Genomic DNA, 27,640 nt, shown 5'->3' with positions numbered 1-27,640 from the left:
AATTATTGTGGTTGTCTCACCTAGCTATCTTAAGATGAATGAACTAAGATGCTCTGGATAAGAATGTCTGCTCAATGAATAAAATGTCATGTAATTGGAAATGTTAAAACATGAGTATTACTTGCTACAATATTTCCTATATTAAGAGTGTCAAACACTGTAGTTGTATGTGAAGATGTGTCATGCTTCATGAGTATAGTAAAGTTGTACAACGCTGTGTGGAGCTGTATGAGTGGTTCTGTTAGTGCAGGGTGTGCTCACTCTTGTGTGAAGGAGGTTTTTGTACGGCATCTTAACTAGACTGTATCACTGTGGTTCACGTTTGGTGGAGGGACCAAACTGCTGCTGAGAAGTAAGTGTTTTCTCCTTTACGACAAAACACTACAGAATATATACCAGACATGTTAGGACTCAAACGCTGTAAAGGAAACCCCAGTACTAGTATTTATTTCAGAATTCAGGGTTTAGAAGGCAAAATGTTTGCTACCGTCTGTGGGAGACTTTCAGTTGTGCACCCAAGCAACCTGTCTTTGAACAAGTTATTCAAAAGAAACAGATGTTTTATTCAAAGAGCTAATCAGGTTAAGTTCCCTGCAATGACACATGAATTACACAGAGAATGTTATTAGTATAACAGAAAAGTTCTGGTCCCTTTCATTGTCTGATATTATTGTGAAGTGGACTGACTTTAAATGGGCAGTCTGTGATTGCTACATACATTTTCTTACATCCGTAGTTCTTTCATGAACTTGAGAGATGTTCAATTTGGTTGTTGTTGTTGTTTGAACAGCAGACTGACCTTTTAAACGCCTTATTAAAGTAAGGGACATGGAAGGTGCACCACAACACACAGCAGAGTATAAAGTTACTTAATATCTGCTTCCAGCAGTGTTATTGAGCGATAAGATCTTTAATGAATGGGGTCTTTGTCCCTAGTACAGCAAAAATATATGAAAATACATGGATAAATAAAAACTCAGCAACATTGATGTAATTGTTGTTGAGTTGTGAGGTGTTGTGTTCTCTGTGAACCTTAATAAGTTGTGTATTTTATAGAACACTCTATTTCCCTCTCCTCTGGAATGTAACATTAAAACGTTCTCTTCTCTCCAGCTGGTCCTACTGTCAGTCCTACAGTGTCTCTGCTCCCCCCCTCATCTGAGCAGCTCTCTGGGGACTCTGCCTCACTGGCCTGTCTGCTGACTGACTACTCCCCTCAGGGGGCGCTGGTGAGCTGGGAGGTGGATGGGCTGGAGGTGAGCCAGGGGGTCGTGACCAGTCCAGAAGAAGAGAAGAAAGGCCTTTACAGACGCAGCAGCATCCTGACCCTGAGCAAGGCAGGCTGGGAGCAGGGAGAGCTCTACACCTGCAGGGTCTCCCACTTCCAACACACCCAGGCCTCCCCCCTTCGTAGGAGCCAGTGTCTGGTCTAGGGCCTACTGGAGGAGGCCCACAACAGGAGCTCTGTCTGGGGAAGCAGGAGTAGACGAGGCTCTGGTCTGGTCTGGGGCCTGGTTGGAGCAGTAGTAGTGTGTTAGAGTCGTGTACTGAGTAAACTCTAGTACTGCTGGGGAGACCACAGTCCTGGTAGTAATGTGTATTGTATAGATTACAGGAGACTTCAATGTGTTCTGTACTCAGACTGTTACTGTGATGTTGCTGTCTGTCTCAGTTCTAATAAAGTTGGATTTGGAAAATAACATGATGGATTAGTTGACTAATTTATTTACTGTGACAACAAATGGAAATGTATCTACAGCTAGATCTAGTTCTTTGTCAGATTTATATTTCTCTTCCTAATATGAGTAAACTACAGTGTGACATCTGTCCTGTAATGACTATGTGTTGAATGTGTGTTCTGCTTTTTCAATCTCTCTCTCTCTCTCTCTCTCTGTCTCTCTCTCTCTCCCTGTCTCTCTCTCTCTCTCATTCTGTCTGTCTGTCTGACTCCCTGGGGACAGAACTTCTCTATTCTGGGAGAAGCAAAACCATCCCACCCTGACCATGCAAATCAAGCCTGCATTCAGTGAGGTGAAACGTTTAGAAGATTAAAGAAATACATGTAATGAATAGAGGGAACATTTCCTGTTTCACTTGACAGATATAATGATGTCTGTTCTCCGCAATTCATTTATATCTGAACATTCCAGAGGTGAAGTAAAGGTTGTGGTTGTGTAGAGGAGGTGGTTGGGTGAACTATGATCCTGTCATGAGTAACCAGAATAACAGTGCTGTGTGAGGCTCTTAAGTCTGTGTTCAGTGTTTCATGTCATAGTCTGTTGTTCCTCAGCACCTGTTTAAGGTCCCAGCTGTAGCAGTACAGTTTCTGAGCAGTCTGACTGAGGGAGGTTTTTGTACGACTCTAAATCACTGTGTGCTCCCATCAGTGTACGAACCCATGCAGTAGTAATCTCCTACATCCTCAGCCTGGACTAGACTGATGGTCAGAGTAAAGTCTGGTTGAGATCCACTGCTACTGAAATGACCAGGAGTTTCAGACTGACGTCGACTTATTTTATAGAAGAGGAGTTGAGGGGACTGTCCAGGTTTCTGCAGGTACCAGCTCAGGTCATCATCCACCCCCTCACTGGCTGTGCAGCTCAGATATACAGTCTCTCCCAGACGAACAGACTTGACAGCAGGAGACTGAGTCACAACTCCAGCTGACGATTCTAGAAATGAGAGGTGGAGAACAAGTCAACAGAATCCATATAAAATAACTGTAATCTCTCACCATGTACAAGCAGTATCATAGAGGCTTCTCAAACTCCTGTTCTCAAAACGTCTCTGTTTCTTAACTGATGCTCTCTGAAGACGGCAGTTCAGAAAGGTCAGAGAGCAGAGACTTTCTCACCCTGAGTCAGGAACCCCAGTGTGGTCAGCAGTGGAATTAGTGATATCATCTTCATCATCTTCACCATCATCTGTGGCTCTGAGTAGACAACAGACTGAACACAACAATGATAACACTGCAGCCTTAAAGTGTCTGGACAGATCTCAGTCCTGCAGTCTGAAACTCACAGGGCTATAAACACTCCCAGAGCACTGAAGCATGAGCTGCAAATGCAAAGCACCTCCTCTATGGAAACACCCTACCTCAGGACAGACGATGAAACTGTTAATGCAACACAATAACAATATTAAACATGGAAGGAAATAGCTTACCTACATCTGTGGAAGGCCTGTCATTGTCCATAGTATTTAGTTACTTATGTGTTTTCTGTCAATACCAGTGTATTGCTATAATATAATGAATACAACTATAAACGCCGACATACAACAATGTCAACGATTTTACTGAGTTACAGTTCATATAAGGAAATCGGTCAATTTAAATGAATTCATTAGGCTCTAATCTATGGATTTCACATGACTGGGCGCAGCCATGGGTGGGCCTTGTGCTAAAATGGCATCATTGTAACGATATGCAGCGTGGTAAGTGTCCATGTTCATATTTATTAAAAAAAAATAAAAAAATAGACCAACACGAAACAGTTCTGTCTAGTGCAGACACAGAGACAGAAAACAACTACCCACAACCCATAGTGGGAAAACAGGCTGCCTAAGTATGGTTCTCAATCAGAGACAATAAACGACAGCTGCTTCTGATTGGGAACCATACCAGGCCAAACACAGAAATACAAAACATAGAATGCCCACCCCAACTCACGTCCTGACCAAACTAAAACAGAGACATAAAAAAGGAACTAAGGTCAGGACGTGACAATCATGCCGAAGTTCAGTTCAGACCATAAAGAATGATTGAGGCCTCAGATGGATATAACCGTTTTTGCATGGACATTGCCATGGAGGGATTCCACCATTTTGAAGTAGTCAACTGGGTGGGACTTCCTATGGGTTAAGGAATGATCACATCATTCCATTCAGGTCATTAGGAGAGATCCGCCAATGAATTATACTCTTGAGGAAAGGAAAGGTTATATTCCATTTCAGCAGGTTGCAGTAAATCGGCTTTAGACCTGTTCAAACAACCCAGTCAGGTGGCAGAATGCACAATTTCAGTTTGTTTACCAGTAGAAGTAGTAGAAGATGGACAACTTCAATGGCACTGCCTGTGCTCTCACAGACGCCATAATGAGATAGATACAATAAAGATGTGTTCTATCAAAGTCTATGGTTCAGACAGAAAATAAAGAGTTATCAGTCAAACAAAGTCAAGGTCATTACAGACTGGGCCTGCAAACTCTTTTATCGCTTTCTGACATTCTTATCTAGATAGGTGGGCAATGACAGAACAGTATCGCTATGAGGCTTTGTTGAATGAAAATAACTTAGTAACAGATCTCCTAGCTACGATGGAGGAGAAAACCGGAATACCGAGAAAATCCTTCACTTCAGACTCCAGTAATATTAGGAATGGCAATGTGCTGTAATGCCCTAAACATACAGGCTTAGCGGCAAGGTGCAACCTTTCATATCTGACCTATGACCTTGCTAGGTCAGACATATCACATGAAGGTGAATGTTATCCTCTGTCTGATGTCCAGTCTAGTTTACTCGGGATTAGGTCTGGGAGATGCCCCAGTGTGATACAGGACAGGTACTGGTGGAGGCATTAGGAGGTTGTGTGTGTGTCTGAGCATGTGACTTTGGAACTGTTGACCTTTGCCACCGGCTGACCTGTCAGTGACCCTGGAGGTATTTTAGACTGGGATGAAGGACTTCCATCAGGCTCAGTGCTGATTCCTGATGAATTCATGTTGAATCTGTCTCAGTGCTGATTCCCGATGAATTAATGTTGAATCTGTCATAGTGCTGATTCCTGATGAATTAATGTTGAATCAGTCTCAGTGCTGATTCCTGATGAATTCATGTTGAATCTGTCTCAGTGCTGATTCCTCATGAATTAATGTATAATCTGGCTCAGTACTGATTCCTGATGAATTAATGTTGAATCAGTCTCAGTGCTGATTCCTGATGAATTCATGTTGAATCTGTCTCAGTGCTGGTTCATGATGAATTAATGTTGAATCAGTCTCAGTGCTGATTCCTGATGAATTCATGTTGAATCTGTCTCAGTGCTGGTTCATGATGAATTAATGTTGAATCAGTCTCAGTGCTGATTCCTGATGAATTCCTAATGAATCTGTCTCAGTGCTGATTCCTGATGAATTCATGTTGAATCAGTCTCAGTGCTGATTCCTGATGAATTCATGTTGAATCTGTCTCAGTGCTGATTCCTGATGAATTCATGTTGAATCTGTCTCAGTGCTGATTCCTGATGAATTAATGTTGAATCAGCCTCAGTGCTGATTCCTGATGAATTCCTAATGAATCTGTCTCAGTGCTGATTCCTCATGAATTAATGCATAATCTGGCTCAGTACTCATTCCTGACGAATTCCTAATGAATCTGTCTCAGTGCTGATTCCTGATGAATTTCTGATTAATATTCAGCTGTACATCTAATTCTTCCTCATGTCAATCTAGTGGCACTAGGGATGTAAACTTTGACCATAGAACTTTGTCAACTAGTCTCTTTGGCAAGAAAACAAAAAGCTGGCTACAATAAAGTGACAGGCAGTCTGGTGGCATGTTCAGTTTGGACTGACTCTCTTCCCTGGGGAACTGACCTCTGACCTTTTGATCTTTGACCTTTACCAGTCTGACTGACTTCCGGTGCCCAACCTCTTCCTGTCCACAAGACACAAGATTAGCGAACTTATCTATAAAATGACCTGTGACTGACATCTGACCTATGATGTTGAACTTTTAGTATCTTCCAGTCTGGCTGACCTTTGGTCTAGCTCTGGCGTTGTGTTAAGGATGGGGGAACCCGCCTCCCGGGTGGTGCAGTGGCCTAGGGCGCCGTACTGCAGCGCCAGCTGTGCCACCAGAGACCCTGGGTTCGCGCCCAGGCTCTGACGTAACCGGCCGCGACCGGGAGGTCTGTGGTGCAACGCCTAGCGTTGTCCGGGTTAGGGAGGGCCTAGCGTTGTCCGGGTTAGGGAGGGCTTGGCCAGCAGGGATGTCCTTGTCTCATCGCGCACTCCTGTGGCGGGCCGGGCGCAGTGCGCGCTAACCAAGGTTGCCAGGTGCACGGTGTTTCCTCCGACACAATGTTGCGGCTGGCTTCCGGGTTGGATGCGGCTTGGTTGGGTTGTGTATCAGAGGACGCATGACTTTCAACCTTCGTCTCTCCCGAGCCCGTACGTGAGTTGTAGCGATGAGGCAAGATTGTAGCTACTAAAAACAATTGGATACCATGAAATTGGGGAGAAAACAGGGTAAAATTTAAAAATAATAATAATAAAGGATGGGGGAACATCTGTGGAGTGTACTGCTCTATTCTGGAAGAGGAGCCATGGAAATCTAAGTTTCTGTTTCACAGAGCATGGGAGGTTGGAAGAGTTATGATACTAGTTAGTAACCATTGTTTCTGTGAGTTAGTAAAGTGCTTATACTTTGTGTCATATAACAAGACATTTAGTTCTGTGTTCAGTGGACCAGTGATGTGTGTCATTTTGTACAGGAGGTTTTTGTACGGATCTAAATCACTGTGTGATCACATTACCACTGTGACGACTCTGACAGTAGTAAACTGCAGCATCTTCAGCCTGGACTCCACTGATGGTCAGAGTGAAGTCCCTCTCAGACCCACTGCCACTGAATCTAGCAGGAATCTTGAAGGAATCCCACCCAGCAGTTTATTTATTTTTTAATTGAGATCCATTTCAATGATTATAAAAGGTACTCAACATGCATTTTTCCATTGTAAGAGTTAGAAAACCATAGACCTTTGAGGCAGCAGCAGACCAGTGTCCAGATAAAGATCAGAGTCATGGTTGTCGTGGTTTCTGTACAGTCTGACTGAGGAAGGTATTTGTACGACTCTAAATCACTGTGTGCAGTACTCTGGGGCATATACACCCATACCATAGTAATCTCCTGCATCTTCAGCTTGGAAATCACTGATTGTAAGAGTGTACTCAGTACCTGATCTGCTGCCACTGAATCTAGATGGTGTTCCAGACTGAAGGGTTTTTACTATGTAGATGAGGAGTTTAGGAGCCTGTCTAGGTTTCAGCAGGTACCAGCTCATGTCATCATCAATACTGGTTGAACTTGCAACAGCTTTGATAGACACTCTGTCTCCCAGATGAACTGACTTCAATTCATCAGCTTGATTCAGGACACGTTGTGCAGATGACTCTGAAATTGAAATGGAGAAATTAGCTTTGAGTCGTCTTAATAATCCAGATAAAAGGCATTTAAAACATTTTCCATGTCCAAACATGTACAGGCCCATTAAAACCTGCTAAAACCAGTCAACCACAGTGAGAGATGCTAAGAGTTTCTCACCTTGAGTCAGGAACCCCAGTATGATCAGCAGTGGTATCAGTGATGTCATCTTCATCATCATCTGTGGCTCTGAGAAGACAACAGACTGGACCCAATGCTGATAACACTGCAGTCGTACTGTCAGGACAGATATAATTCATGAAATGTGAAGCTCTAAACACTATAGACACTCCCAGAGCACTGAAGCCTGAGTTGCCAATGCAAAGCACCTGCTCTATGAAAATGCCCTACCTTAGGACAGATGATAAAACTGTTAATGCAATGACATAAACACAATAATCTTTAACATGGAAGGAAATAGCTTACCTAAATCTGTGGAAGGCCTGTAATTGACCATAGAATTTAGTTACATGTAAGTGTATTCATTCAATACTACTGTATTGCTATTCCATATGGGCTATTCTATTATATTCTAGTCTAGTGTGTATTATCTGTTATTATTAAGTTAGTAAATAAATGATTAAATCAATTTGTGTAGTACTGAATATTCAGAAGCGCTAGGGTTCTTGCGGATCCAAGGATTAAGTAACTTTCAGAATGAGACTGATGAGGTAGCAATTAATAATTGACTGTTATTGATGTAAGAGATATCTATATATCTTTTGAGTTTAATTCGGGAGATGGTATCTCGTTAAACAACTTCTTCCATGGTGCCCCAAATTCTTAATGAGTTAATTGTTACCTGATTGATTTAAATCTAGTCACAATTAAACATAGTTAGTTGATAAAATAAATAACAGTCATCAGATTAATGATAGTCACGTCACGACAAGTGTCTAGGGTTTACCGAGAATGGTGCGACAAACAAAAATCCTCCGGTCAGAAGCAGTCCTGTGGGCGAAAGCAGCTCATTGATGAGCTTTTTCAAAGGAGAATGTCAATAATTGTGCAAGATAACAGGCGGGCCACAAACAGGCAAAATCAAACAAACAGTAAAAAACAAACAAGAAGTGGCCCCAGAGGGCACAGGATCACCAACATTGGACGATAGAGAAGTGGAAAAACATTACCTGGTCCGACGAATCCCGGTTCCTGCTGCGTAATGCTAATGGCAGAGTCAAGACTTGGAGTAAGCAGCATGAGTCCATGGTCCCATCCTGCCTGGTGTCAAAGGTACAGGCTGGTGGCTGAGGTGTCATATTTTCCTGGCACACGTTAGGTCCTTTGATACCAATTGACAAACGTTTCCATGCCCCCAATGAATTCAGGCTGTTCTGGAAGCAAAGGGGGGTCCGACACGGTACTAGATGGGTGTACCTGATAAACTGTCCACTGAATGTATGATTTACTTGCTGTCTCGCAGCAGCTGCTTCTCTCCTATTTGTCTGTTTGTGTCTCTGTCCAGCTCGGACTGTCAAAAACATATTGAGACAAGTTTTTTGGGGGGTAAATCCATTGTACATAGGCTACGTTGACTGAAATGTGTGAATAATTGATTTGATGGACAGACAAACGCTTAAGGCTGTAGGGTACACTCCCTGGACCTGGTTTGCAGAGTAAATGTAGTTGCTAGTCTGTTGGTTTTAGAGGTTAGAGCGGATCAGTATATGTAGAATCTCACACTCCTGTTCCATGTTTCACATTATACATGGTTACACTAGATATTTCTGTGTCTTATTTGCATATATTACCTTTTAATTTGAATGTTAGCATTTGAATTGAGTTTCCCGCGACACCGTTGTGTTTATTCATCCAACATCCCGCTTTAACACACACACACACACACACACACACACACACACACACACACAAAGAAGATGAATCATGATATGAAGATGATTTGACATGTGCATTACCAGTAAAAAGTTTGGACACACCTTCTCATTCAAGGCTTTATTTGTACTATTTTCTACATTGTACAATAATAGTGAAGACATCAAAACTATGACATAACACATATGGAATCATGTAGTCACCAAAAAAGTGTTTATATTTGATGAAGTAGCCACCCTTCGCCTGGATGACAGCTTTGCACACTCTTGGCATTCTCTCAACCAGCTTCACCTGGAATACTTTTTCAACAGTCTTGAAGGAGTTCCCACACATGCTGAGCACTTGTTGGCTGCTTTTCCTTCACTCTGCAGTCCAACTCATCCCAAACCATCTCAATTGGGATGAGATCGGGTGATTGTGGAGGCCAGGTCATCTGATGCAGCACTCCATCACTCTCCTTCTTGTTCAAATAGCCCTTACACAGCCTGGAGGTGTGATGAAAAACAAATAATAATCCCACTAAGTGCAAACCAGATGGGATGGCGTATCGGTGCAGAATGCTGTGGTAGCCATGCTGGTTAAGTGTGCCTTTAAGTCTAAATAAATCACAGACAGTGTCACCAGCAAAGCACCCCACACCATAACACCTCCTCCATGCTTCACGCTGGGAACTACACATGCGGGGATCATCCATTCACCTACTCTGCGTCTCACACAACGGTTGGAATCAAAATCTCAAATTTGGACTCAAAAGACAGATTTCCACCGGTCTAATGTTCATTGCGTGTGTTTCTTGGCCCAATCAAGTCTCTTCCTCTTATTGGTGTCCTTTAGTAGTGGTTTCTTTGCAGCAATTTGACCACGAAGGCCTGACTCACACAGTCTCCTCTGAACAGTTGACGTTGAGACATGTTATTGACACGACAAATTATTTTGTGCCCAATAGAAATGAATGGTAAATAATGTATTGTGTCCTTCTGGGGTCACTTTTTGTCATGTAAACTTACACAAATAGTGCAGTTGTGTTAAAATGTATGTACACTGAACTGGAAAGTCTTTGTGTAGTGCAGTCTCTCTATTCTCATCTTATTATCTTGAATAAATCAAACTGGAACTTGGATACATAGAAGAGGTAATGCACCGTCTGTACTCCGTTGTTCACACGTTTCCACAACTGGAGTCAGTTACACCATGCCTTACTCAGTTCTTTAGGAAACTCATTTAGTTAGCGAACTCATTGATCCTACTTTATGGAATACCCCCTGTCGGAGGAATCTGGCAATTCTATTATCAATCAATGTAACTACCAGTGAGAAAGGATATCAAGGCTGCAGTGGAATAGCCCTGCACCAAGATGTTGAGTTGACCTGTGCTCAGTACATTTACTGGTATACAGGAAGTTAAATCATCCGGGATGTGTTTTGGTGAACGTTCAGATGAGTCTAAATGGGATGGCTCGTGTCCATGCTGGGAGAGTAATGTCTGACTAAACTGACAGACTGCCCCAGGGACTGTGTGTGTGGTGTGTGTTTTGTGTAGTAATGTGGGAACCTGACAAAAGTCTATAAATGCACTCACTTTGCTGAAACCATAGAGGCCAGAACTGTGTGTGTTGGGGTGGCTAGCAGAGCATTGCATATTTAACTAATCCCTGTTTCTCCCTCTCTCCCTGGGGCTTTTCTCCCCAGCCAGTTCCCTTACTCTAACCTACTGACATGGAGCCCAACCATCTTTACAGGCAGTTCTGGCTTTAGTTGTAGCCTTGGTCCTGGAGAGCTAGCTACAAATCAAATAAAAACAGAGAAAAAGCAGACAGAGGAAGGTCAATGGTGTGGTAGTGAAGTGGTGGTTTCTATATGGAGGTGAAGTAATGGTTATGGTTGTGTAGAGGAGGTGGTTGTGTGACCTACTGTCAAACGCTGTGTGAGGATCTCAATTCTGTGTTCAGTGGACCAGTTTTCCATGTCATAGACTGTTGCCCCTCGGCACCCGCAGTAGGTGCGAACGACAGCAGTACAGTCTCTGTGCAGTCTGACTGCGCAAGGTTTTTGTATGACTCTAAAATCACTGTGTGAAGAGCTCTGGGGTGCTATAATCTCATGTATCTTCAGCTCTTCACCAGTGATTGTAAGAGTGTACTCAGTACCTGATCTACTGCCACTGAATCTAGATGGTGTTCCAGACTGAAGAGTTTTTACTTTATAGATGAGTAGCTTAGGAGCCTGTCCAGATTTCAGCAGGTACCAGCTCATGCCATCACCAATACTGGTTGAACTTGCAACAGCACTGATATAAACACTCTCCCAGACGAACAGACATTGGTTTATCATCTTGATTCAGGACACGTTGTGCAGATGACTGTGAAATGGAAACAGTGAATAATTTGCTTTGAGTCGTCACAATAATCCCAATAAAGCTATTGGAATCGTGTTCCATGTGCAAACATATAGAAGCCCATTAAAACCTGTTAAAACCAGTAGACAACAATGAGATGCTGAGAGTTTCTCACCCTGAGCCAGGAGGAACGCCAGCAAGATCAGCATCTTCCTCATCTGTGGCTCTAAGAAGACTGACTGGACACAACGATGATAACACTGCAGTCTTAGTGTCAGGAGCAGTGAGGCTCAACAGCTATGCAAAACACCACTCTATCGGCAAACACACCTACTGGGTTTGAAAGAGCGAGGGGTGACAGAGAGAACTTTTATATCTGTTATTTTGCTGTTAGCTGTGAGTCATTCCAATCTAGGGGTCAATTATAGGAGGATAACTAGATCATGTATTAAAGGGTAGGTTCACCACCAAATAAAAACATGTGTCAGACATTATATTACATCCAAAGGGTTGTTTCAAGCTTAGCCCAAATGTTATTTGATTTTCGGATGAACCTCCCGCTGGTATACCATCCCTCAAATGTTAATAGCCAGGATCCAACAGACTGCACAAATGAGTAGGCCTATAGGTGATGCCTAGCCTAACAGGAGCCTTACTAACTACTGTACAGTGATGACTCTCATATTTGCAGGTTGATGGTGCCCTCTTGTGCTAAAATGGCGTCATGCAAAAGTTCAGTTCAGACAGAGAATAAAGTTATTTGTCAAACAGTGGCAGGGTCAGCTGTTTGTAGAATCCAGACTGGCCCTGTAAGCTCTTTTATAGCTTTTTTGACATGAATAACTAGATAGATGTGCAATGACTAGGGCCCTGTGTTTTGGACAATCATGTCACATGACCTGGATTTTAACCTTTGTTTAAAGATTTTTCATCAAACTGTCCCCTTTTCTTTTTATGCCAGATAGTCCAGCACCATCCTCAAACAATTCATTTCATTTTTGGTCTAATTCTCATTTTTGGAAAAAGCTTCAAATAAATGTTCAAATCTAGGTCACATGACATAGTCCAAAATACATGACCCTAGCAATAACAGAAAAGTATAAAAGTCACCACTCACCAGATAATAGGAGCATAATGGTTAACTGGACTTTACTGCCGGCAATAAAAATGGAATTTCATCACCTGTTGCTTCAACGAGTTGGCAACAAAGTCGTTTTCTGATTGGTTGTACCTTAATTAAACTCGTCCCTCTCGCTCGTTTGCTTCGCCTGGAATCATATTCCCAACAGCTTGTAGGCGCGCACTAATAATTCTGTGTGTAAATTATTTCATATGTTTAAAGTTTGAACGTTTTTCGCTTGTTAAAAATTGACCGTGACATTTTGGTTGGATTTGTGTTTGTGTAGGCTACGCATCCAAACATCAACACAACGGCGCCACCACAATGTTTGCCCAACTTCATAACCGCTATGAGGCTTTGTTGAATAAAAATAACTTTGTGACAGATCTCCTAGCAACGGTGGAGGAGAAAACTGGGATACAGAAGAAATATATCGCTTCAGGTAATAGTTTATATTAAATCCACTTGCAATGTAGGACTTTGCCAGTTGCTTGATTTATAATGCTGCTCTGTCAATGTTGAAACATTGTAACTTCACACGCTATTCTACCCGCTAGTTGACACTTTCTCGTTTTGCAACGTTGGCTGGTTTGGCAAGGTCAGCACATATGACCGTTAATGTGACACGTCAGCAAAACAACTAACTAACCAACCAACCTACCAACAACCGTTGTAGCTGATAAACGGTAACGCAAACTAGCCCAGTTAGGCCTAACACAAACAAACCACCGAAGACGAACGGTGTCACCAGACCAAATATTGTTTTAACGTGACTTGATGACCATATAGGCCTAGGCTGCCAACAATTATTTTTCGACACTCATTTGAAATAGCGAAGGTCAGAGAGGCCTAGACTGCAGTTAATCCACTGTTAGTGGTCGATTTAGCTGCTTCTAATGTCTAGCTAGCAGCTGGTCTCTAGCCAAGGGGTGTATATTTACCTTCTACAGAAATGCCAACTGCTATGTTGAGATGGCAGATTTTAGGGTGACCTGCTGTCTTCAGTTGAGTTGTGCTCCTTCAGAGGTTGTGCCTGTCTGTTTGTGCCGTAATGCCTACTCATTCACTGACAATGTTGACATTGACAAGAGCACGAGCAGATCTGAGACTAGGCTAGTTCTGTTATGTTGTCCTTTTTAGGTGTTATTGACACAAGGTCTGCCAGTACTGATGTTAATGGAAATGTCCTGAGAGCAACAACACAATTTTACATTGGGCAGTGATGGACTTTCTGTTTACTACTGAACTAACTGGACCTAATATGTAAAAAAGAGTATGTGTGTGTCAATATACCTTAGAGGTGTGTGCGCCTTGGTCAGGTATGAAGTGAAATTCTCTATTGCCAATGTGTGTTCAGTACCGGGAGCTTAGAGAAGTTTCCGGTAGGCTATACTATGTAGTTTAGCTCTTCTGGAGAAGGAACCACAGCCCATTAGTCTTCCATCAACGTCAGAGAGGGACTGTCTGCACTACCACTGCCTGTGGAGGGACTCTGATCACATCACCACCATTCAGACATTGTCCACTGGGCAACCTAAGCTGTTGGGTGGAGGAAGGGGAAGGCACTGGCTAGTCACTATTAATGCTGCCTAGGACTATTGTCATGTCCAAACTAGGGCTCAGGGAAATTCCCAAGGTTGACAGGTCTGCCTATACTCTGCGGCTTGGCTTTACTCTGCGGCTTGGCTTTACTCTGCGGCTTGGCTTTACTCTGCGGCTTGGCTTTACTCTGCGGCTTGGCTACTTCAAGCAGCATGGCAATGAAGGACTCTTATAGCAAGGTATTCAGTCTCTCTTCTGTTTTGCCTGTTATGGGGAATGGGTTTTTGATGAAGTCTGTAGCGTCCCGGTCCGTATGTGGGGAGTGGCAGCATGTTTGTGGATGACCAACACTGGATGCACTCCAAATCAGGAATTTAACAAAACACCATTGACACATTTGAGATTAATTTCAATGTGCCCCATCGTTGCTTTTCCAAATCATAGTTTTGTGACCATATATAGCCTTCTGCCCATAACTGACACTGGTCATCAGTCTTAAAGATCATGAGGTGTATTGATTTTTGGTTAGATTGGTGTATTGTACTATAACTGATGATGCGACAACCTGCAGAGGAAAAGCCTGGTGCCATAGGTCTAAATGATTTCCCTATGCAAACAGGCGCTAAACCAAACAAAAGCAGTTTCCTGCTTGCTAGGGTTACAATAGCAGGCAGCAGCTGCTTGTCTCCTTATCTCTGTCCAGCTCTAAAACTCAGATTGAGCCTAGTTTTTTTTACATGGGAATCCATTGTACGTTCGTTGACTGAAATGTTTGAAGGGTTCATTTGACAGACCGTGACGTTCACTGCTGTAGGTTAATGTAGTTGCTAGTTTGTTGGTTTAGGTTAGAGCGGACCAGTATCTGTGGAATCTCACTTCTGTTCCATGGTTCATATTCCACATGTTTCCACTAGGTGTCTTATGTACATCAATGTTGAATTTGTCAATGTCAGCGTTTTAATTGTTTCACATGACACCTTGTCCTGTTTATTCATCCAACATCCTGCTCTAACACAGATGTTTCATTATATGAAGATCCTTTGAAATGTTTCCAGATTGACAGACATCTGGTAAGAATCTCCCTCTGTCTCTAGGTGTGGTCTCTCTGATCAGTTTGTATCTGTTGTTTGGCTATGGAGCCTCTCTCCTCTGTAACCTGATTGGCTTTGTCTACCCAGCGTACCTCTCGTAAGTAGCACCTCAAAACATATCTAACAAGTGGTGTTGTGATGCTCACATCATATGCTCCAGGTGAAGGGTTAAACATAATTTAAATAAATAATGTATTTCCATTCATCACTTGTCCTGTTGTCCAATCAGAATCAAGGCCATAGAGAGTAAGAAGAAAGAGGATGACACTCAGTGGTTGACCTACTGGGTGGTCTACGGATTCTTCAGTGTTGCCGAGGCTTTCTCTGACATCTTCCTCTCCTGGTTCCCCTTCTACTATGCTGGCAAGGTACTTGTGTGTAACATTCAATAAACAGGAGGCCAAAACATCATAGAATCTCCCTCTCGCAATCCCCCTCTCCTACAGTGTTTGTTCCTGCTGTGGTGTATGGCTCCGGTGACGTGGAACGGTTCTGCTGTTCTCTACTACCGTGTGGTCCGTCCCGTGTTCCTCAGACACCAGGCTACCCTGGACAGTGTCGTCAACAACCTGACTGATAAGGCCAAGAACATGGCTGACACTGTCACTAAAGAAGGTGAGGCACAGACACACAAGTTAGATTTATATTGTTGAAATTACATTCCCAGCACCCGACACCTCAGTTTCCCCCCCAACATAGGCAAATTAATACTGTTAGAGTAATGGTTACCCATGGCGTGTTCAAATGTAAAGTGATTGCACGTTGAGCTAAAAAATGATCAGTGAGAATCTGACTGCTTCAGAAAAGGCATCTGAAGCAGTCGGACTGCTCCAAACTCTAATTCACATGTAAAGTACAATACTTAGTTATCCCGCATCTCAGCAATGTAAATCTAGCTGTACACACACGGTCACCAGATCTGTCAGTCAAACTAATAACTCATGTTTTTCTCTCCAGCTGTCAACCAGGCCCTCAAGAATGACAAGAACCAGTGACAGACCGATGTACGACCACAAGCCTCAGACACCTCGACTACACTAAACACACAGAACCACATCATGTGTAATGTCCCATGATGAAGGAAGGTAATGGATCCTGTCACGTGATCAGTTGCCGGTGACCACCCTGCAGCTTTCTAGTCTGTCTTTTTAAGTCGCATGTATCAATCTTATATGAGATTCTGATAATCCAGGCATTGTAGCATCTGTTAATCTGCGCAGCATGACTGTTTTTAAAGACTGGTTGGAATGCAACCAGAAGCTTAAGGTAGCCACTACACAATCCATCTGACCTCTAAACAATGCGAATGTCTTCATGTAATCTGAAGCCTGCTGTCAGGTAACCCATGTGTGTCGACGTCTGTGAATCAGAGGACTCTCACTCGACGGAGCCATGTTGACTTCACAAATCCACCCTTAGCCTATTCCCCTTCGACCTACCCCAGCACTAACACACCAGATTCAATAAATCAGATGGTGGGTTAGTGCTGGGCTAGAACAAAAATGTCCCTATATTAATGGATTGGGAAACATGGTACCAGTAGGGCTAATGGAGGGGTCTAGGGAGTAGATGCTAAGGGGTATGTTTGGATGGAGCTGTTCTGAGCTGGGTCATTTCCTACAAAGTAGCCATGTTATTTCAGTCTCTTGTAATTTGTGCATACAGTAGCATGTCTCCACAATGTCTGCAGATCTGTGCCAAAGATGTTTACTCCATCACCTTGCCTAAACAAAATGAATATTTATGTATGTAAACTGAACTAGAAAGTATTTGTTTGTTTAGTATGGTCTCTTCTCATTATCTTTAATAAATCAAACGAACTTGAGTAATGTGCCGTTTGTACTCTGTTCACACTTTTCCTCAACTGGAGTCCGTTACACCGTGCCTTTCTCAGTTCTTTAGGAATTCTGAAATATGACTTTATTTCAGACTATTTAGGAAAAATGGCTAACACATTGATCCTACTTTGTCATACACCCTATGTTATCAATTTAACTACCACGGAGAAAGGAAAACCAGCAGTACTGCATATGTCAAGGCTGGAGTGGAATAGTCCTGAACCAAGATGTTGAGTTGACCTGTGCACAGTACATTTACTGGTATACAGGAAGTTAAATCATTCGGGATGCGTTTTGGTGAACGCTCAGGAGTCTAAATGGGATGGCTCTTGTGTCCATGAGTGTCATGTCTGACTAAACTGACAGACTGATAATGGCCACACATACACACTGCCACAGGGACTGTGGTGTTTTGTGTAGTAATGTGGGAACCTGGCAAGTCTAAATGCACTTTAATCAAACCGTAGAGGCCAGACTGGGGGTGATAGACATGCAATGCTCTGCTAACTCATCCTGTACTCTCCCTTCCTCGCTGAGGCTTTTCTCCCCAGCTGTTCCCTTACTCTGGAGACTGCCTTTGCTGTCCATGCACACGTGTGTGTGGTCTTGACATTCCCTGGGGGACTGTGGTGTGTAGGCCTTGCAGTACTCTAATTCACTGACGGAGGGAGACAAACACACTTTACAGGTAGTACAGGCTTTAGTTCCAGCGCTGGTCCTGGAGAGATACAGATCAAATCACTATTTATTTAAAGTGCATTTAAACATGTCTTAATACGCTTTACAATCCAAATTATAATGTGAAACAAACTGCAGGCATACAGAGTATACATTGACACAACATGAAGGGGCAAGAGAGTAGGCTACAGGGAAATACATGGGGTTAAGACAGCAGTAAAACAGGGAGTTCAGTAGGGTAGGAGTGAAAGCCATGAGAAATGGTGGAGTGATCGCAGGGTAAGACATTGGAGTGGATGGATCGGAGGGGTCTGGTGGGCGGGTCAGTGTGTGGACTGGTGGTTGGATCCTGGACCATTGCATTTTATGTCTGTATATCCTTGCTTCCCTAACTTTCTACCTCTCTCACAATCCCCCGCTTAGGCTCACAGACTGGTGGCCACCTAAGCGGGGGATGGTGACAAAATGCTAAAATGTACAGGGTTCAAAGCTTTAGTTCCAGTCTTGGTGACCTGGTCCTGGAGTGCTGCAAACACCACACACTCCATTAGAGGTCGACCGATTATGATTTTTCAACACCGATACCGATTATTGGAGGACAAAAAAAACCAATGCCGATTTAAAAATATATATTTGTAATAATGACAATTACAACAATACTGAATGAACACTTATTTTAACTTAATACAATACAACAAAATCAATTTAGCCTCATGATGAAACATGTCAAATTTGGTTTAAATAATGCAAAAAAAAGTGTTGGAGAAGAAAGTAAAAGTGCAATATGTGCCATGTAAGAAAGCTAAGTTCCTTGCTCAGAACATCAGAACATATGAAAGCTGGTTGTTCCTTTTAAGATGAGTCTTCAATATTCCCAGGTAAGAGGTTTTAGGGTGTAGTTATTATAGGAATTATAAGGACTATTTCTCTCTATACCATTTGTATTTCATATACCTTTGACTATTGGATGTTCTTATAGGCACTTTAGTATTGCCAGTGTAACAGTATAGCTCCCATCCCTCTCCTCACCCCTACCTGGGCTCGAACCAGGAACACATCGACAACAGCCACCCTCGAAGCAGCGTTACCCATGCAGAGCAAGGGGAACAACTACTCCAAGTCTCAGAGCGAGTGACGTTTGAAACGCTATTAGCGCGCACCCCGCTAACTAGCTAGCCATTTGACATCTGTTACATCAGCCTCATCTCGGGAGTTGATAGGCTTGAAGTCATAAACAGTGCAATGCTTGAAGCACAGTGACGACCTGCTGGCAAAACGCAAAAAAGTGCTGTTTGAATGAATGCTTACGAGCCTGCTGGTGCCTACCATCGCTCAGTCAGACTGCTCTATCAAATCATAGACTTAATTATAACATAACAGACAAAAATACGAGCCTTAGGTCATTAATATGGTCAAATCCGGAAACTCATTTAGAAAACAAAATGTTTATTCTTTCAGTGAAATACGGAACCGTTCTGTATTTTATCTATTGAATTGGCATCCCTAAATCTAAACATTCCTCTTACATTGCACAATCTTCAATGTTATGTCATAATTACGTAAAATTATGGCAAATTAGTTTGCAATGAGCCAGGCGGCCCAAACTATTGCATATACCCTGACTCTGCATGCAATGAACTCGAGAAGTGACACAATTCCACCTGGTTAATATTGTCAAGTCAAGTCAGGCCCTGCCCCGCCCCCCTTTCGGAAAAGCTGACCACAACTCCATTTTGCTGATACCTGCCTACAGACAAAAGCTAAAAAAAGAAGCTCCCACGCTGAGGTCTGTCCAACGCTGGTCCGACCAAGCTGACTCCACACTCCAAGACTGCTTCCATCACGTGGACTGGGACATGTTTCGTATTGCGTCAAATAACAACATTGACGAATACGCTGATTCGGTGTGCGAGTTCATTAGAACGTGCGTTGAAGATGTCGTTCCCATAGCAACGATTAAAACATTCCCTAACCAGAAACCTTGGATTGATGGCAGCATTCGTGTGAAACTGAAAGCGCGAACCACTGCTTTCAATCAGGGCAAGGTGTCTGGTAACATGACTGAATACAAACAATGCAGCTATTCCCTCCGTAAGGCTATCAAACAAGCTATGCGTCAGTACAGAGACAAAGTAGAATCCCAATTCAACGGCTCAGACACAAGAGGCATGTGGCAGGGTCTACAGTCAATCACGGACTACAGGAAGAAATCCAGCCCAGTCACGGACCAGGATGTCTTGCTCCCAGGCAGACTAAATAACTTTTTTGCCCGCTTTGAGGACAATACAGTGCCACTGACACTGCCTGCAACGGAAAAATGCGGTCTCTCCACTGCAGCCGAGGTGAGTAAAACATTTAAACGTGTTAACCCTCGCAAGGCTGCAGGCCCAAACGGCATCCCCAGCCGCGCCCTCAGAGCATGCGCAGACCAGCTGGCTGGTGTGTTTACGGATATATTCAATCAATCCCTATACCAGTCTGCTGTTCCCACATGCTTCAAGAGGGCCACCATCGTTCCTGTTCCCAAGAAAGCTAAGGTAACTGAGCTAAACGACTACCGCCCCGTAGCACTCACTTCCGTCATCATGAAGTGCTTTCAGAGACTAGTCAAGGACCATATCACCTCCACCCTACCTGACTCCCTAGACCCACACCAATTTGCTTACCGCTCAATTAGGTCCACAGACGATGCAATCTCAACCACACTGCACACTGCCCTAACCCATCTGGACAAGAGGAATACCTATGTGAGAATGCTGTTCATCGACTACAGCTCGGCATTCAACACCATAGTACCCTCCAAGCTCGTCATCAAGCTCGAGACCCTGGGTCTCGACCCCGCCCTGTGCAACTGGGTACTGGACTTCCTGACGGGCCGCCCCCAGGTGGTGAGGGTAGGTAACAACATCTCCTCCCCGCTGATCCTCAACACTGGGGCCCCACAAGGGTGCGTACTGAGCCCTCTCCTGTACTCCCTGTTCACCCACAACTGCGTGTCCACGCACGCCTCCAACTCAATCATCAAGTTTGCGGACGACACAACAGTGGTAGGCTTGATTACCAACAACGACGAGACGGCCTACAGGGAGGAGGTGAGGGCCCTCGGAGTGTGGTGTCAGGAAAATAACCTCACACTCAACGTCAACAAAACTAAGGAGATGATTGTGGACTTCAGGAAACAGCAGAGGGAACACCCCCCTATCCACATCGATGGAACAGTAGTGGAGAGAGTAGCAAGTTTGAAGTTCCTCAGCATACACATCACAGACAAACTGAATTGGTCCACTCACACAGACAGCATCGTGAAGAAGGCGCAGCAGCGCCTCTTCAACCTCAGGAGGCTGAAGAAATTTGGCTTGTCGCCAAAAGCACTCACAAACTTCTACAGATGCACAATCGAGAGCATCCTGGCGGGCTGTATCACCGCCTGGTACGGCAACTGCTCCGCCCTCAACCGTAAGGCTCTCCAGAGGGTAGTGAGGTCTGCACAACGCATCATCAGGGGCAAACTACCTGCCCTCCAGGACACCTACACCACCCGATGTTACAGGAAGGCCATAAAGATCATCAAGGACATCTACCACCCGAGCCACTGCCTGTTCACCCCGCTATCATCCAGAAGGCGAGGTCAGTACAAGTGCATCAAAGCTGGGACCGAGAGACTGAAAAACAGCTTCTATCTCAAGGCCATCAGACTGTTAAACAGCCACCACTAACATTGAGTGGTTGCTGCCTACACACTGACACTGACTCAACTCCAGCCACTTTAATAATGGGAATTGATGGGAAATGTTGTAAATATATCACTAGCCACTTTAAACAATGCTACCTTATATAATGTTACTTACCCTACATTATTAATCTCATATGCATACCTATATACTGTACTCTATATCATCGACTGCATCCTTATGTAATACATGTATCACTAGCCACTTTAACTATGCCACTTTGTTTACATACTCATCTCACATGTATATACTGTACTCGATACCATCTACTGTATCTTGCCTATGCTGCTCTGTACCATCACTCATTCATATATCCTTATGTACATATTCTTTATCCCCTTACACTGTGTATAAGACAGTAGATTAGGAATTGTTAGTTAGATTACTTGTTGGTTATTACTGCATTGTCGGAACTAGAAGCACAAGCATTTCGCTACACTCGCATTAACATCTGCTAACCATGTGTATGTGACAAATAAAATTTGATTTGATTTGATTTGATATTGCCTGCTAACCTGGATTTCTTTTAACTAAATATGCAGGTTTAAAAATATATACTTCTGTGTATTGATTTTAAGAAAGGCATTGATGTTTATGGTTAGGGACACATTGGAGCAACGACAGTCCTTTTTCGCGAATGCGCACTGCATCGATTATATGCAACGCAGGACACGCTAGATAAACTAGTAATATCATCAACGACATAACTATGATTGATTGATTTTTTTTTGTAATGGATGATCTTCATCAGATGACACTCATAGGACATCATGTTACACAATAAATGTATGTTTTGTTCAATAATGTGCATATTTATATCCAAAAATCTCTGTTTACATTGGCGCCTTACGTTCAGTAATGTTTTGATTCCAAAACATCAAGTGATTTTGTAGAAATACTCATAATAAGTATTGATAAAAGATAAAAGTGCTATTCACAGAATTAAAGATAGACTTCTTCTAAAAATGCAACCGCTGTGTCAGATTTCAAAAAAACTTTACGGAAAACAACATAATCTGAGAACGGCGCTCAGAGCCCAAAACAGCCAGAGGAATATCCACCATTTTGGAATCAACAAAGTTAGAAACAACACCATAAATGTTCACTTACCTTTGATGATCTTCATCAGAAGGCCCTCCCAGGAATCCTAGTTTGACAATAAATGACTGATTTGTTCCATAAAGTTTCATCATTTATGTCCAAATAGCCACTTGTTGTTAGCTTGTTCAGCCCAGTAATCCATCTTCATCCAGACAAAAACTTGGAAAGTTCCATTACAGTCCTTTAGAAACATGTCAAACGATGTATGGAATCGATCTTTAGGATGTTTTTAACATAAAACATCAATAATGTTCCAACCGGAGAATGCCTTCAGAAAAGCACAGGAACGAGAGGTAACTCTGTCGGGAGCGCGCGTCATGAGACCAAGGCTCTCTGCCAGACCACTGACTCAAAGAGGTCTCATGTGCCCCTCCTTTGTAGTAGAATCCTCAAACCAGTTTGTAAAGACGGTTGACATTGAGTGGAAGCCGTAGGAAGTGCAACTTTATCCATATCTCAATGTGTATTCGGTAGGCCAAGCTTTGAAAAGCTACAAACCTCAGATGTCCCACTTCCTGGTTGGATTTTTCTCAGGTTTTCGCCTGCCATATGAGTTCTGTTATACTCACAGACATCATTCAAACACTTTTAGAAACTTCAGAGTGTTTTCTATCAAATAATAATAATATGCATATATTAGCATCGCTATTCATACAATAGCACGCTATCCATCCAAAAGTGAAAATGCTGCCCCTATCCCAAAAAGGTAAAAAAAAATCAAAATTGGCAAAATTGGCGTCCAAAAATACCGATTTCGATTGTTATGAAAACTTGAAATCGGCCCTAATTAATCGGCCATTCCGATTAATCGGTCGACCTCTACACTCCATGCCAATGTCCACTCAGAATGTGATTCTTTGAATTTTTTTATACCAAGATGGCATTCTAGGATCTACATTTTCAAAAGTTTACTGAACTTTGTGTATGGCTGTGGATGATTGGACTCTACCCAAGCAGTTGGAGCCAAAGGACTATTGGGTGACAGTTGAATGGGCTGTGGTTTAAGCATCAACCTCTTTAGCTGGCACCTGAAAGCCTTTACTAACGATACCCAAATCTGAAAGCTGACTTTAATTTGAAACTGTGCCTTTAGCAAATAAAAAAGCAATAGACCTTTATGGTTAGGTCTGATCATGCAGTAGGCTTAGCGACCATTTTTGTTTAATATAAGCTATAGGCTATAAATAAGTGGAGAGCATCTTCAGCACCCCTACTTCCTGCGGCTATGGAGGGACATTGGGATGCAGCTAGAAGGGTCCTTTTCTACAGTTTACTGCCAAAACACATTTAGCTGACTAAAGTATGACTTCACTTGATATGCTGAAATAAAAACTCGGTAATTCACGAAACCGTGCCTGGTCCTGCGTTTTCAGTCGCTAAAACGTTAGGCCTATCCGTGCGTTTCTGTGTGTGTATATGAGTGTTGTGTGATGACGCGATGATCCGCAAGCCATAGAGGGATCGATGGAGACTGGTATAGATGGAGACATACCGATAGAGGGAGGGAAGAAAGACATCGTGTCACTAGAACTGTAGTGTATGGGAATATCAAGTAGAGAGAGAAAGAGATAAATATAGCATCAACAACGAGAGAGATAGTGAGAGAGAGAACACGGGCTGTGAATTCGCGGACGACATGAGATTTCTACATGAATAGTATAAAATGCTGTAAAACTCAGCGTTTTGCCTTACAAACGTGTTGTCAGACGACAGCCACTAAAACAGGACTACACATCAAGTTCAGGTATGTAACACTTAACCAGAACCATCTTTTGACAAATCCGTTAGTCTATGTCAGTAAGAGAATGTTGATATCGTGTGGCGTTGCCTCTCTTGGACGGTTACGCACGCGATTCTTGCCTTGGTAAATATGGGGCAGCAGTTTTTTGATTGCAAACCGTTCATGTTATTTCTACCATATGTTAAAATTAATCTGTACATGTATGTTGCTGTTACTGCGTCATAAACTGTGTGAATTATCGTCAGGAATGCGCGAGAGGGAGAGAGTATTCTATGCAGGGATCTAACATGTCTCGTTTTGAGGATTTGGAGGATGTGATGCGCCTGTGAAATTATGCCACCAAAGCGAGATGGCGTTTCTTCTTCCTGTGGTATTTTATGAATGAAAGGGGCAGAGTAGGTTAGCCTGTGATGTCGTATTCTAGACCCACTGACAACAAACGAGGTCGTTTTTAACTCTTACTTTCCCTATAGCATACCCTGTGTCAAGCCCGCGGTGGACATGCATTATTACACACACACACACACACACACACACACACACACACACACACACACACACACACACACACACACACACACACACACACACACACACACACACACACACACACACACACACACACACAGTAGGCTACATTCCACCAACATGATGGCAACGTGACTCACAGTCTGACTAACAGTAAGCCAATGCTAAACCATTTTTAATCGCTTCATATTTTCAGGGGGTCCATCTGGACAGTGTATGCTTGCCCGACATGGGTGTGCTGTTTATGGTAGGCTTTCTTCCATGACTGTCCTTGCTGTGAGAGAGAGAGAGAGAGAGAGAGAGAGAGAGAGAGAGAGAGAGAGAGTGTGTGTGTGTGTGTGTGTGTTCTTGTTTGTTCCCGGTCCTTGTGTTTGTTTGGGTTCATAGTAGGAGGGAGAAAGGAGGAGAGGGGGAGGGATGACAGTAATTCCAGTGATTAAGCTTTGTAGTGTAGCAGATGGTAGTAAAGAGAGATTGGACCATGGCTGCGTGTGTGTAGGTGGGTGTTGGAGGAAATGTGTGTGTCATCTTCCATGCCCACGTTATGGTTGCATCATAACCGTTTGAGGACTGAGCTATGATGAGTGGACACATCAGAGTTAGGGTTAGTAATTGTCCTTACTACTGTCCTTTCTAGCATGGGGATATGGTGACCAACAAGGGCCTGAATTACTGATGTCCATTCTAGCATGGGGATATGGTGACCAGCAAAGGCCTGAGTTTCTGATGTCTTTACTAAGAATGGCACATGAGTGTCCTGAAAGTATAATAAACACGTTTTTATGAGTGGCACCTATTTCCTTTAATGTTCATGTGATTTTTGGCTGCACCTCGGCTCACACTGGTTGAAGTGCTGTCTCTGTTCCTTTCTTGCTGTCTGTCTGTCATGGATTGTGTATGTCAGGATCAGCATAGTCTACTATCCTACACTGTGTGTGTGTGTGTGTGTGTGTGTGTGTGTGTGTGTGTGTGTGTGTGTGTGTGTGTGTGTGTGTGTGTGTGTGTGTGTGTGTGTGAAGGAGGCATGCTGCTAAGTTAAGACCTGGGAATTGGGTCAATGCAGACAGTCCAGAAAACAGAGAGGTTAAGCTCAATGATTAGCTGCTAAGCCTAGACCCCTGTAGAGCAATCTGTAACACACACACATGCATAAACACGCTTACAGTCGGGCAAAGAAGTATTTAGTCAGTCACCAATTGTGCAAGTTTTCCCACTTAAAAAGATGAGAGAGGCCTGTAATTTTCATCATAGGTACACTTCAACTATGACAGACAAAATGGGGAAAAAAATCCAGAAAATCACATTGTAGGATTTTTAATGAATTTATTTGCAAATGATGGTGGTATTTGGTCAATAACAAAAGTTTATCTCAATACTTTGTTATATACCCTTTGGTGGCAATGACAGAGGTCAAATGTTTTCTGTAAGTCTTATCAAGGTTTTCACACACTGTTGTTGGTATTTTGGCCCATTCCTCCATGCAGATCTCCTCTAGAGCAGTGATGTTTTGGGGCTGTTCCTGGGCAACATGGACTTTCAACTCCCTCCAAAGATTTTCTATGGGGTTGAGATCTGGAGACTGGCTAGGCCACTCCAGGACCTTGAAATGCTTCTTACGAAGCCACTCCTTCGTTGCCCGGGCAGTGTGTTTGGGATCATTGTCATGATGAAAGACCCTGCCACGTTTCATCTTCAATGCCCTTGCTGATGGAAGGAGGTTTTCACTCAAAATCTCACAATACATGGCCCCATTCATTCTTTCCTTTACACGGATCAGTCGTCCTGGTCCCTTTGCAGAAAAACAGCCCCAAGGCATGATGTTTCTACCCCCATGCTTCACAGTAGGTATGGTGTTCTTTGGATGCAACTCAGCATTCTTTGTCCTCCAAACACGACGAGTTGAGTTTTTACCAAAAAGTTATATTTTGGTTTCATCTGACCATATGACATTCTCCCAATCTTCTTCTGGATCATCCAAATGCTCTCTAGCAAACTTCAGATGGGCCTGGACATGTACTAGCTTAATCAGGGGAACGCGTCTGGCACTGCATGATTTGAGTCCCTGGCGGCGTAGTGTGTTACTGATGTCATTCACTAGGTCCCCCCGTGTGGTTCTGGGATTTTTGCTCACCGTTCTTGTGATCATTTTGACCCCACGGGGTGAGATCTTGCGTGGAGCCCCAGATCGAGAGAGATTATCAGTGGTCTTGTATGTCTTCCATTTCCTAATAATTGCTCCCACAGTTGATTTCTTCAAACCAAGCTGCTTACCTATTGCAGATTCAGTCTTCCCAGCCTGGTGCAGGTCTACAATTTTGTTTCTGGTGTCCTTTGACAGCTCTTTGGTCTTGGCCATAGTGGAGTTTGGAGTGTGACTGTTTGAGGTTGTGGACAGGTGTCTCTTATACTGATAACAAGTTCAAATAGGTGCAATTAATACAGGTAACGAGTGGAGGACAGAGGAGCCTCTTAAATAAGAAGTTACAGGTCTGTGAGAGCCAGAAATCTTGTTTGTTTGTAGGTGACCAAATACTTATTTTCCACCATAATTCGCAAATAAATTCATAAAAAATCCTTCAATGTGATTTTCTGGATTTCTTTTCCTCATTGTGTCTGTCATAGTTGAAGTGTACCTATGATGAAAATTACAGGCCTCTCTCATCTTTTTAAGTGGGAGAACTTGCACAATTGGTGGCTGACTAAATACTTTTTTGCCCCACTGTATATACATACACACACGCACACTAAGCCCATCTTCAAATCAAATCAAATCAAATTTTATTTGTCACATACACATGGTTAGCAGATGTTAATGCGAGTGTAGCGAAATGCTTGTGCTTCTAGTTCTGACAATGCAGTAATAACCAACAAGTAATCTAACTAACAATTCCAAAACTACTG

At 43.1% G+C, this 27,640-nt stretch overlaps 2 protein-coding genes and 2 long non-coding RNA genes across 5 annotated transcripts in view; 3 read left to right on the top strand and 1 right to left on the bottom strand.

Annotated features, from left to right (window-relative positions):
• Positions 1-291: 291 nt before the first annotated feature.
• On the top strand, positions 292-1,700 carry LOC135541206 (uncharacterized). The gene is made up of 2 exons (XR_010455938.1): positions 292-352; positions 1,114-1,700. It is a non-coding gene; the product is annotated as an uncharacterized LOC135541206 (long non-coding RNA).
• A 7,375-nt stretch (positions 1,701-9,075) lies between these two features.
• LOC135542690 (uncharacterized) lies at positions 9,076-13,549 on the bottom strand. Its single transcript, XR_010456121.1, has 3 exons — positions 13,431-13,549; positions 11,545-11,608; positions 9,076-11,393 (listed from the first exon to the last, which is right to left on the bottom strand). It is a non-coding gene; the product is annotated as an uncharacterized LOC135542690 (long non-coding RNA).
• LOC135542689 (receptor expression-enhancing protein 6-like) lies at positions 12,541-16,947 on the top strand. 2 transcript variants are annotated; one of them, XM_064969816.1, is made up of 6 exons: positions 12,541-12,661; positions 12,776-12,931; positions 15,126-15,219; positions 15,352-15,490; positions 15,569-15,737; positions 16,080-16,947. In XM_064969816.1, the coding sequence occupies exons 2-6, from the start codon at positions 12,814-12,816 to the stop codon at positions 16,115-16,117; spliced, it is 558 nt and encodes a 185-aa protein (XP_064825888.1). In that variant the 5' UTR covers positions 12,541-12,661; positions 12,776-12,813; the 3' UTR covers positions 16,118-16,947. The 2 variants fall into 2 exon arrangements, with proteins under 2 accessions (XP_064825888.1, XP_064825887.1); XM_064969815.1 differs by having other exon boundaries at positions 12,542-12,683.
• Positions 16,948-23,907: 6,960 nt separating this feature from the next.
• The window catches only part of LOC135542688 (GTP-binding protein Di-Ras1-like), a 15,737-nt gene continuing 12,004 nt past the window's right edge, over positions 23,908-27,640 (top strand). Inside the window, exon 1 of the mRNA XM_064969814.1 lies at positions 23,908-24,214. The gene's annotated coding sequence lies outside the window, so the exon portion shown is untranslated. The remainder of the gene's footprint in view (positions 24,215-27,640) is intronic.

Source organism: Oncorhynchus masou, chromosome 6 (assembly GCF_036934945.1).
Source record: "Oncorhynchus masou masou isolate Uvic2021 chromosome 6, UVic_Omas_1.1, whole genome shotgun sequence".
Classification (NCBI taxonomy): domain Eukaryota; kingdom Metazoa; phylum Chordata; class Actinopteri; order Salmoniformes; family Salmonidae; genus Oncorhynchus; species Oncorhynchus masou.
Note: the sequence above shows the minus strand (reverse complement) of the source record. Positions and strands in the feature narration are given on the sequence as shown.

Coding starts and splice junctions, on each gene's coding strand:
- LOC135542689 (XM_064969816.1), top strand. CDS start 12,814: ATGTTTGCCCAACTTCATAACCGCTATGAGGCTTTGTTGAATAAAAAT. Junction 12,932..15,125: donor GAAGAAATATATCGCTTCAG/GTAATAGTTTAT, acceptor CTCTGTCTCTAG/GTGTGGTCTCTCTGATCAGT. Junction 15,738..16,079: donor TGACACTGTCACTAAAGAAG/GTGAGGCACAGA, acceptor TTTTCTCTCCAG/CTGTCAACCAGGCCCTCAAG.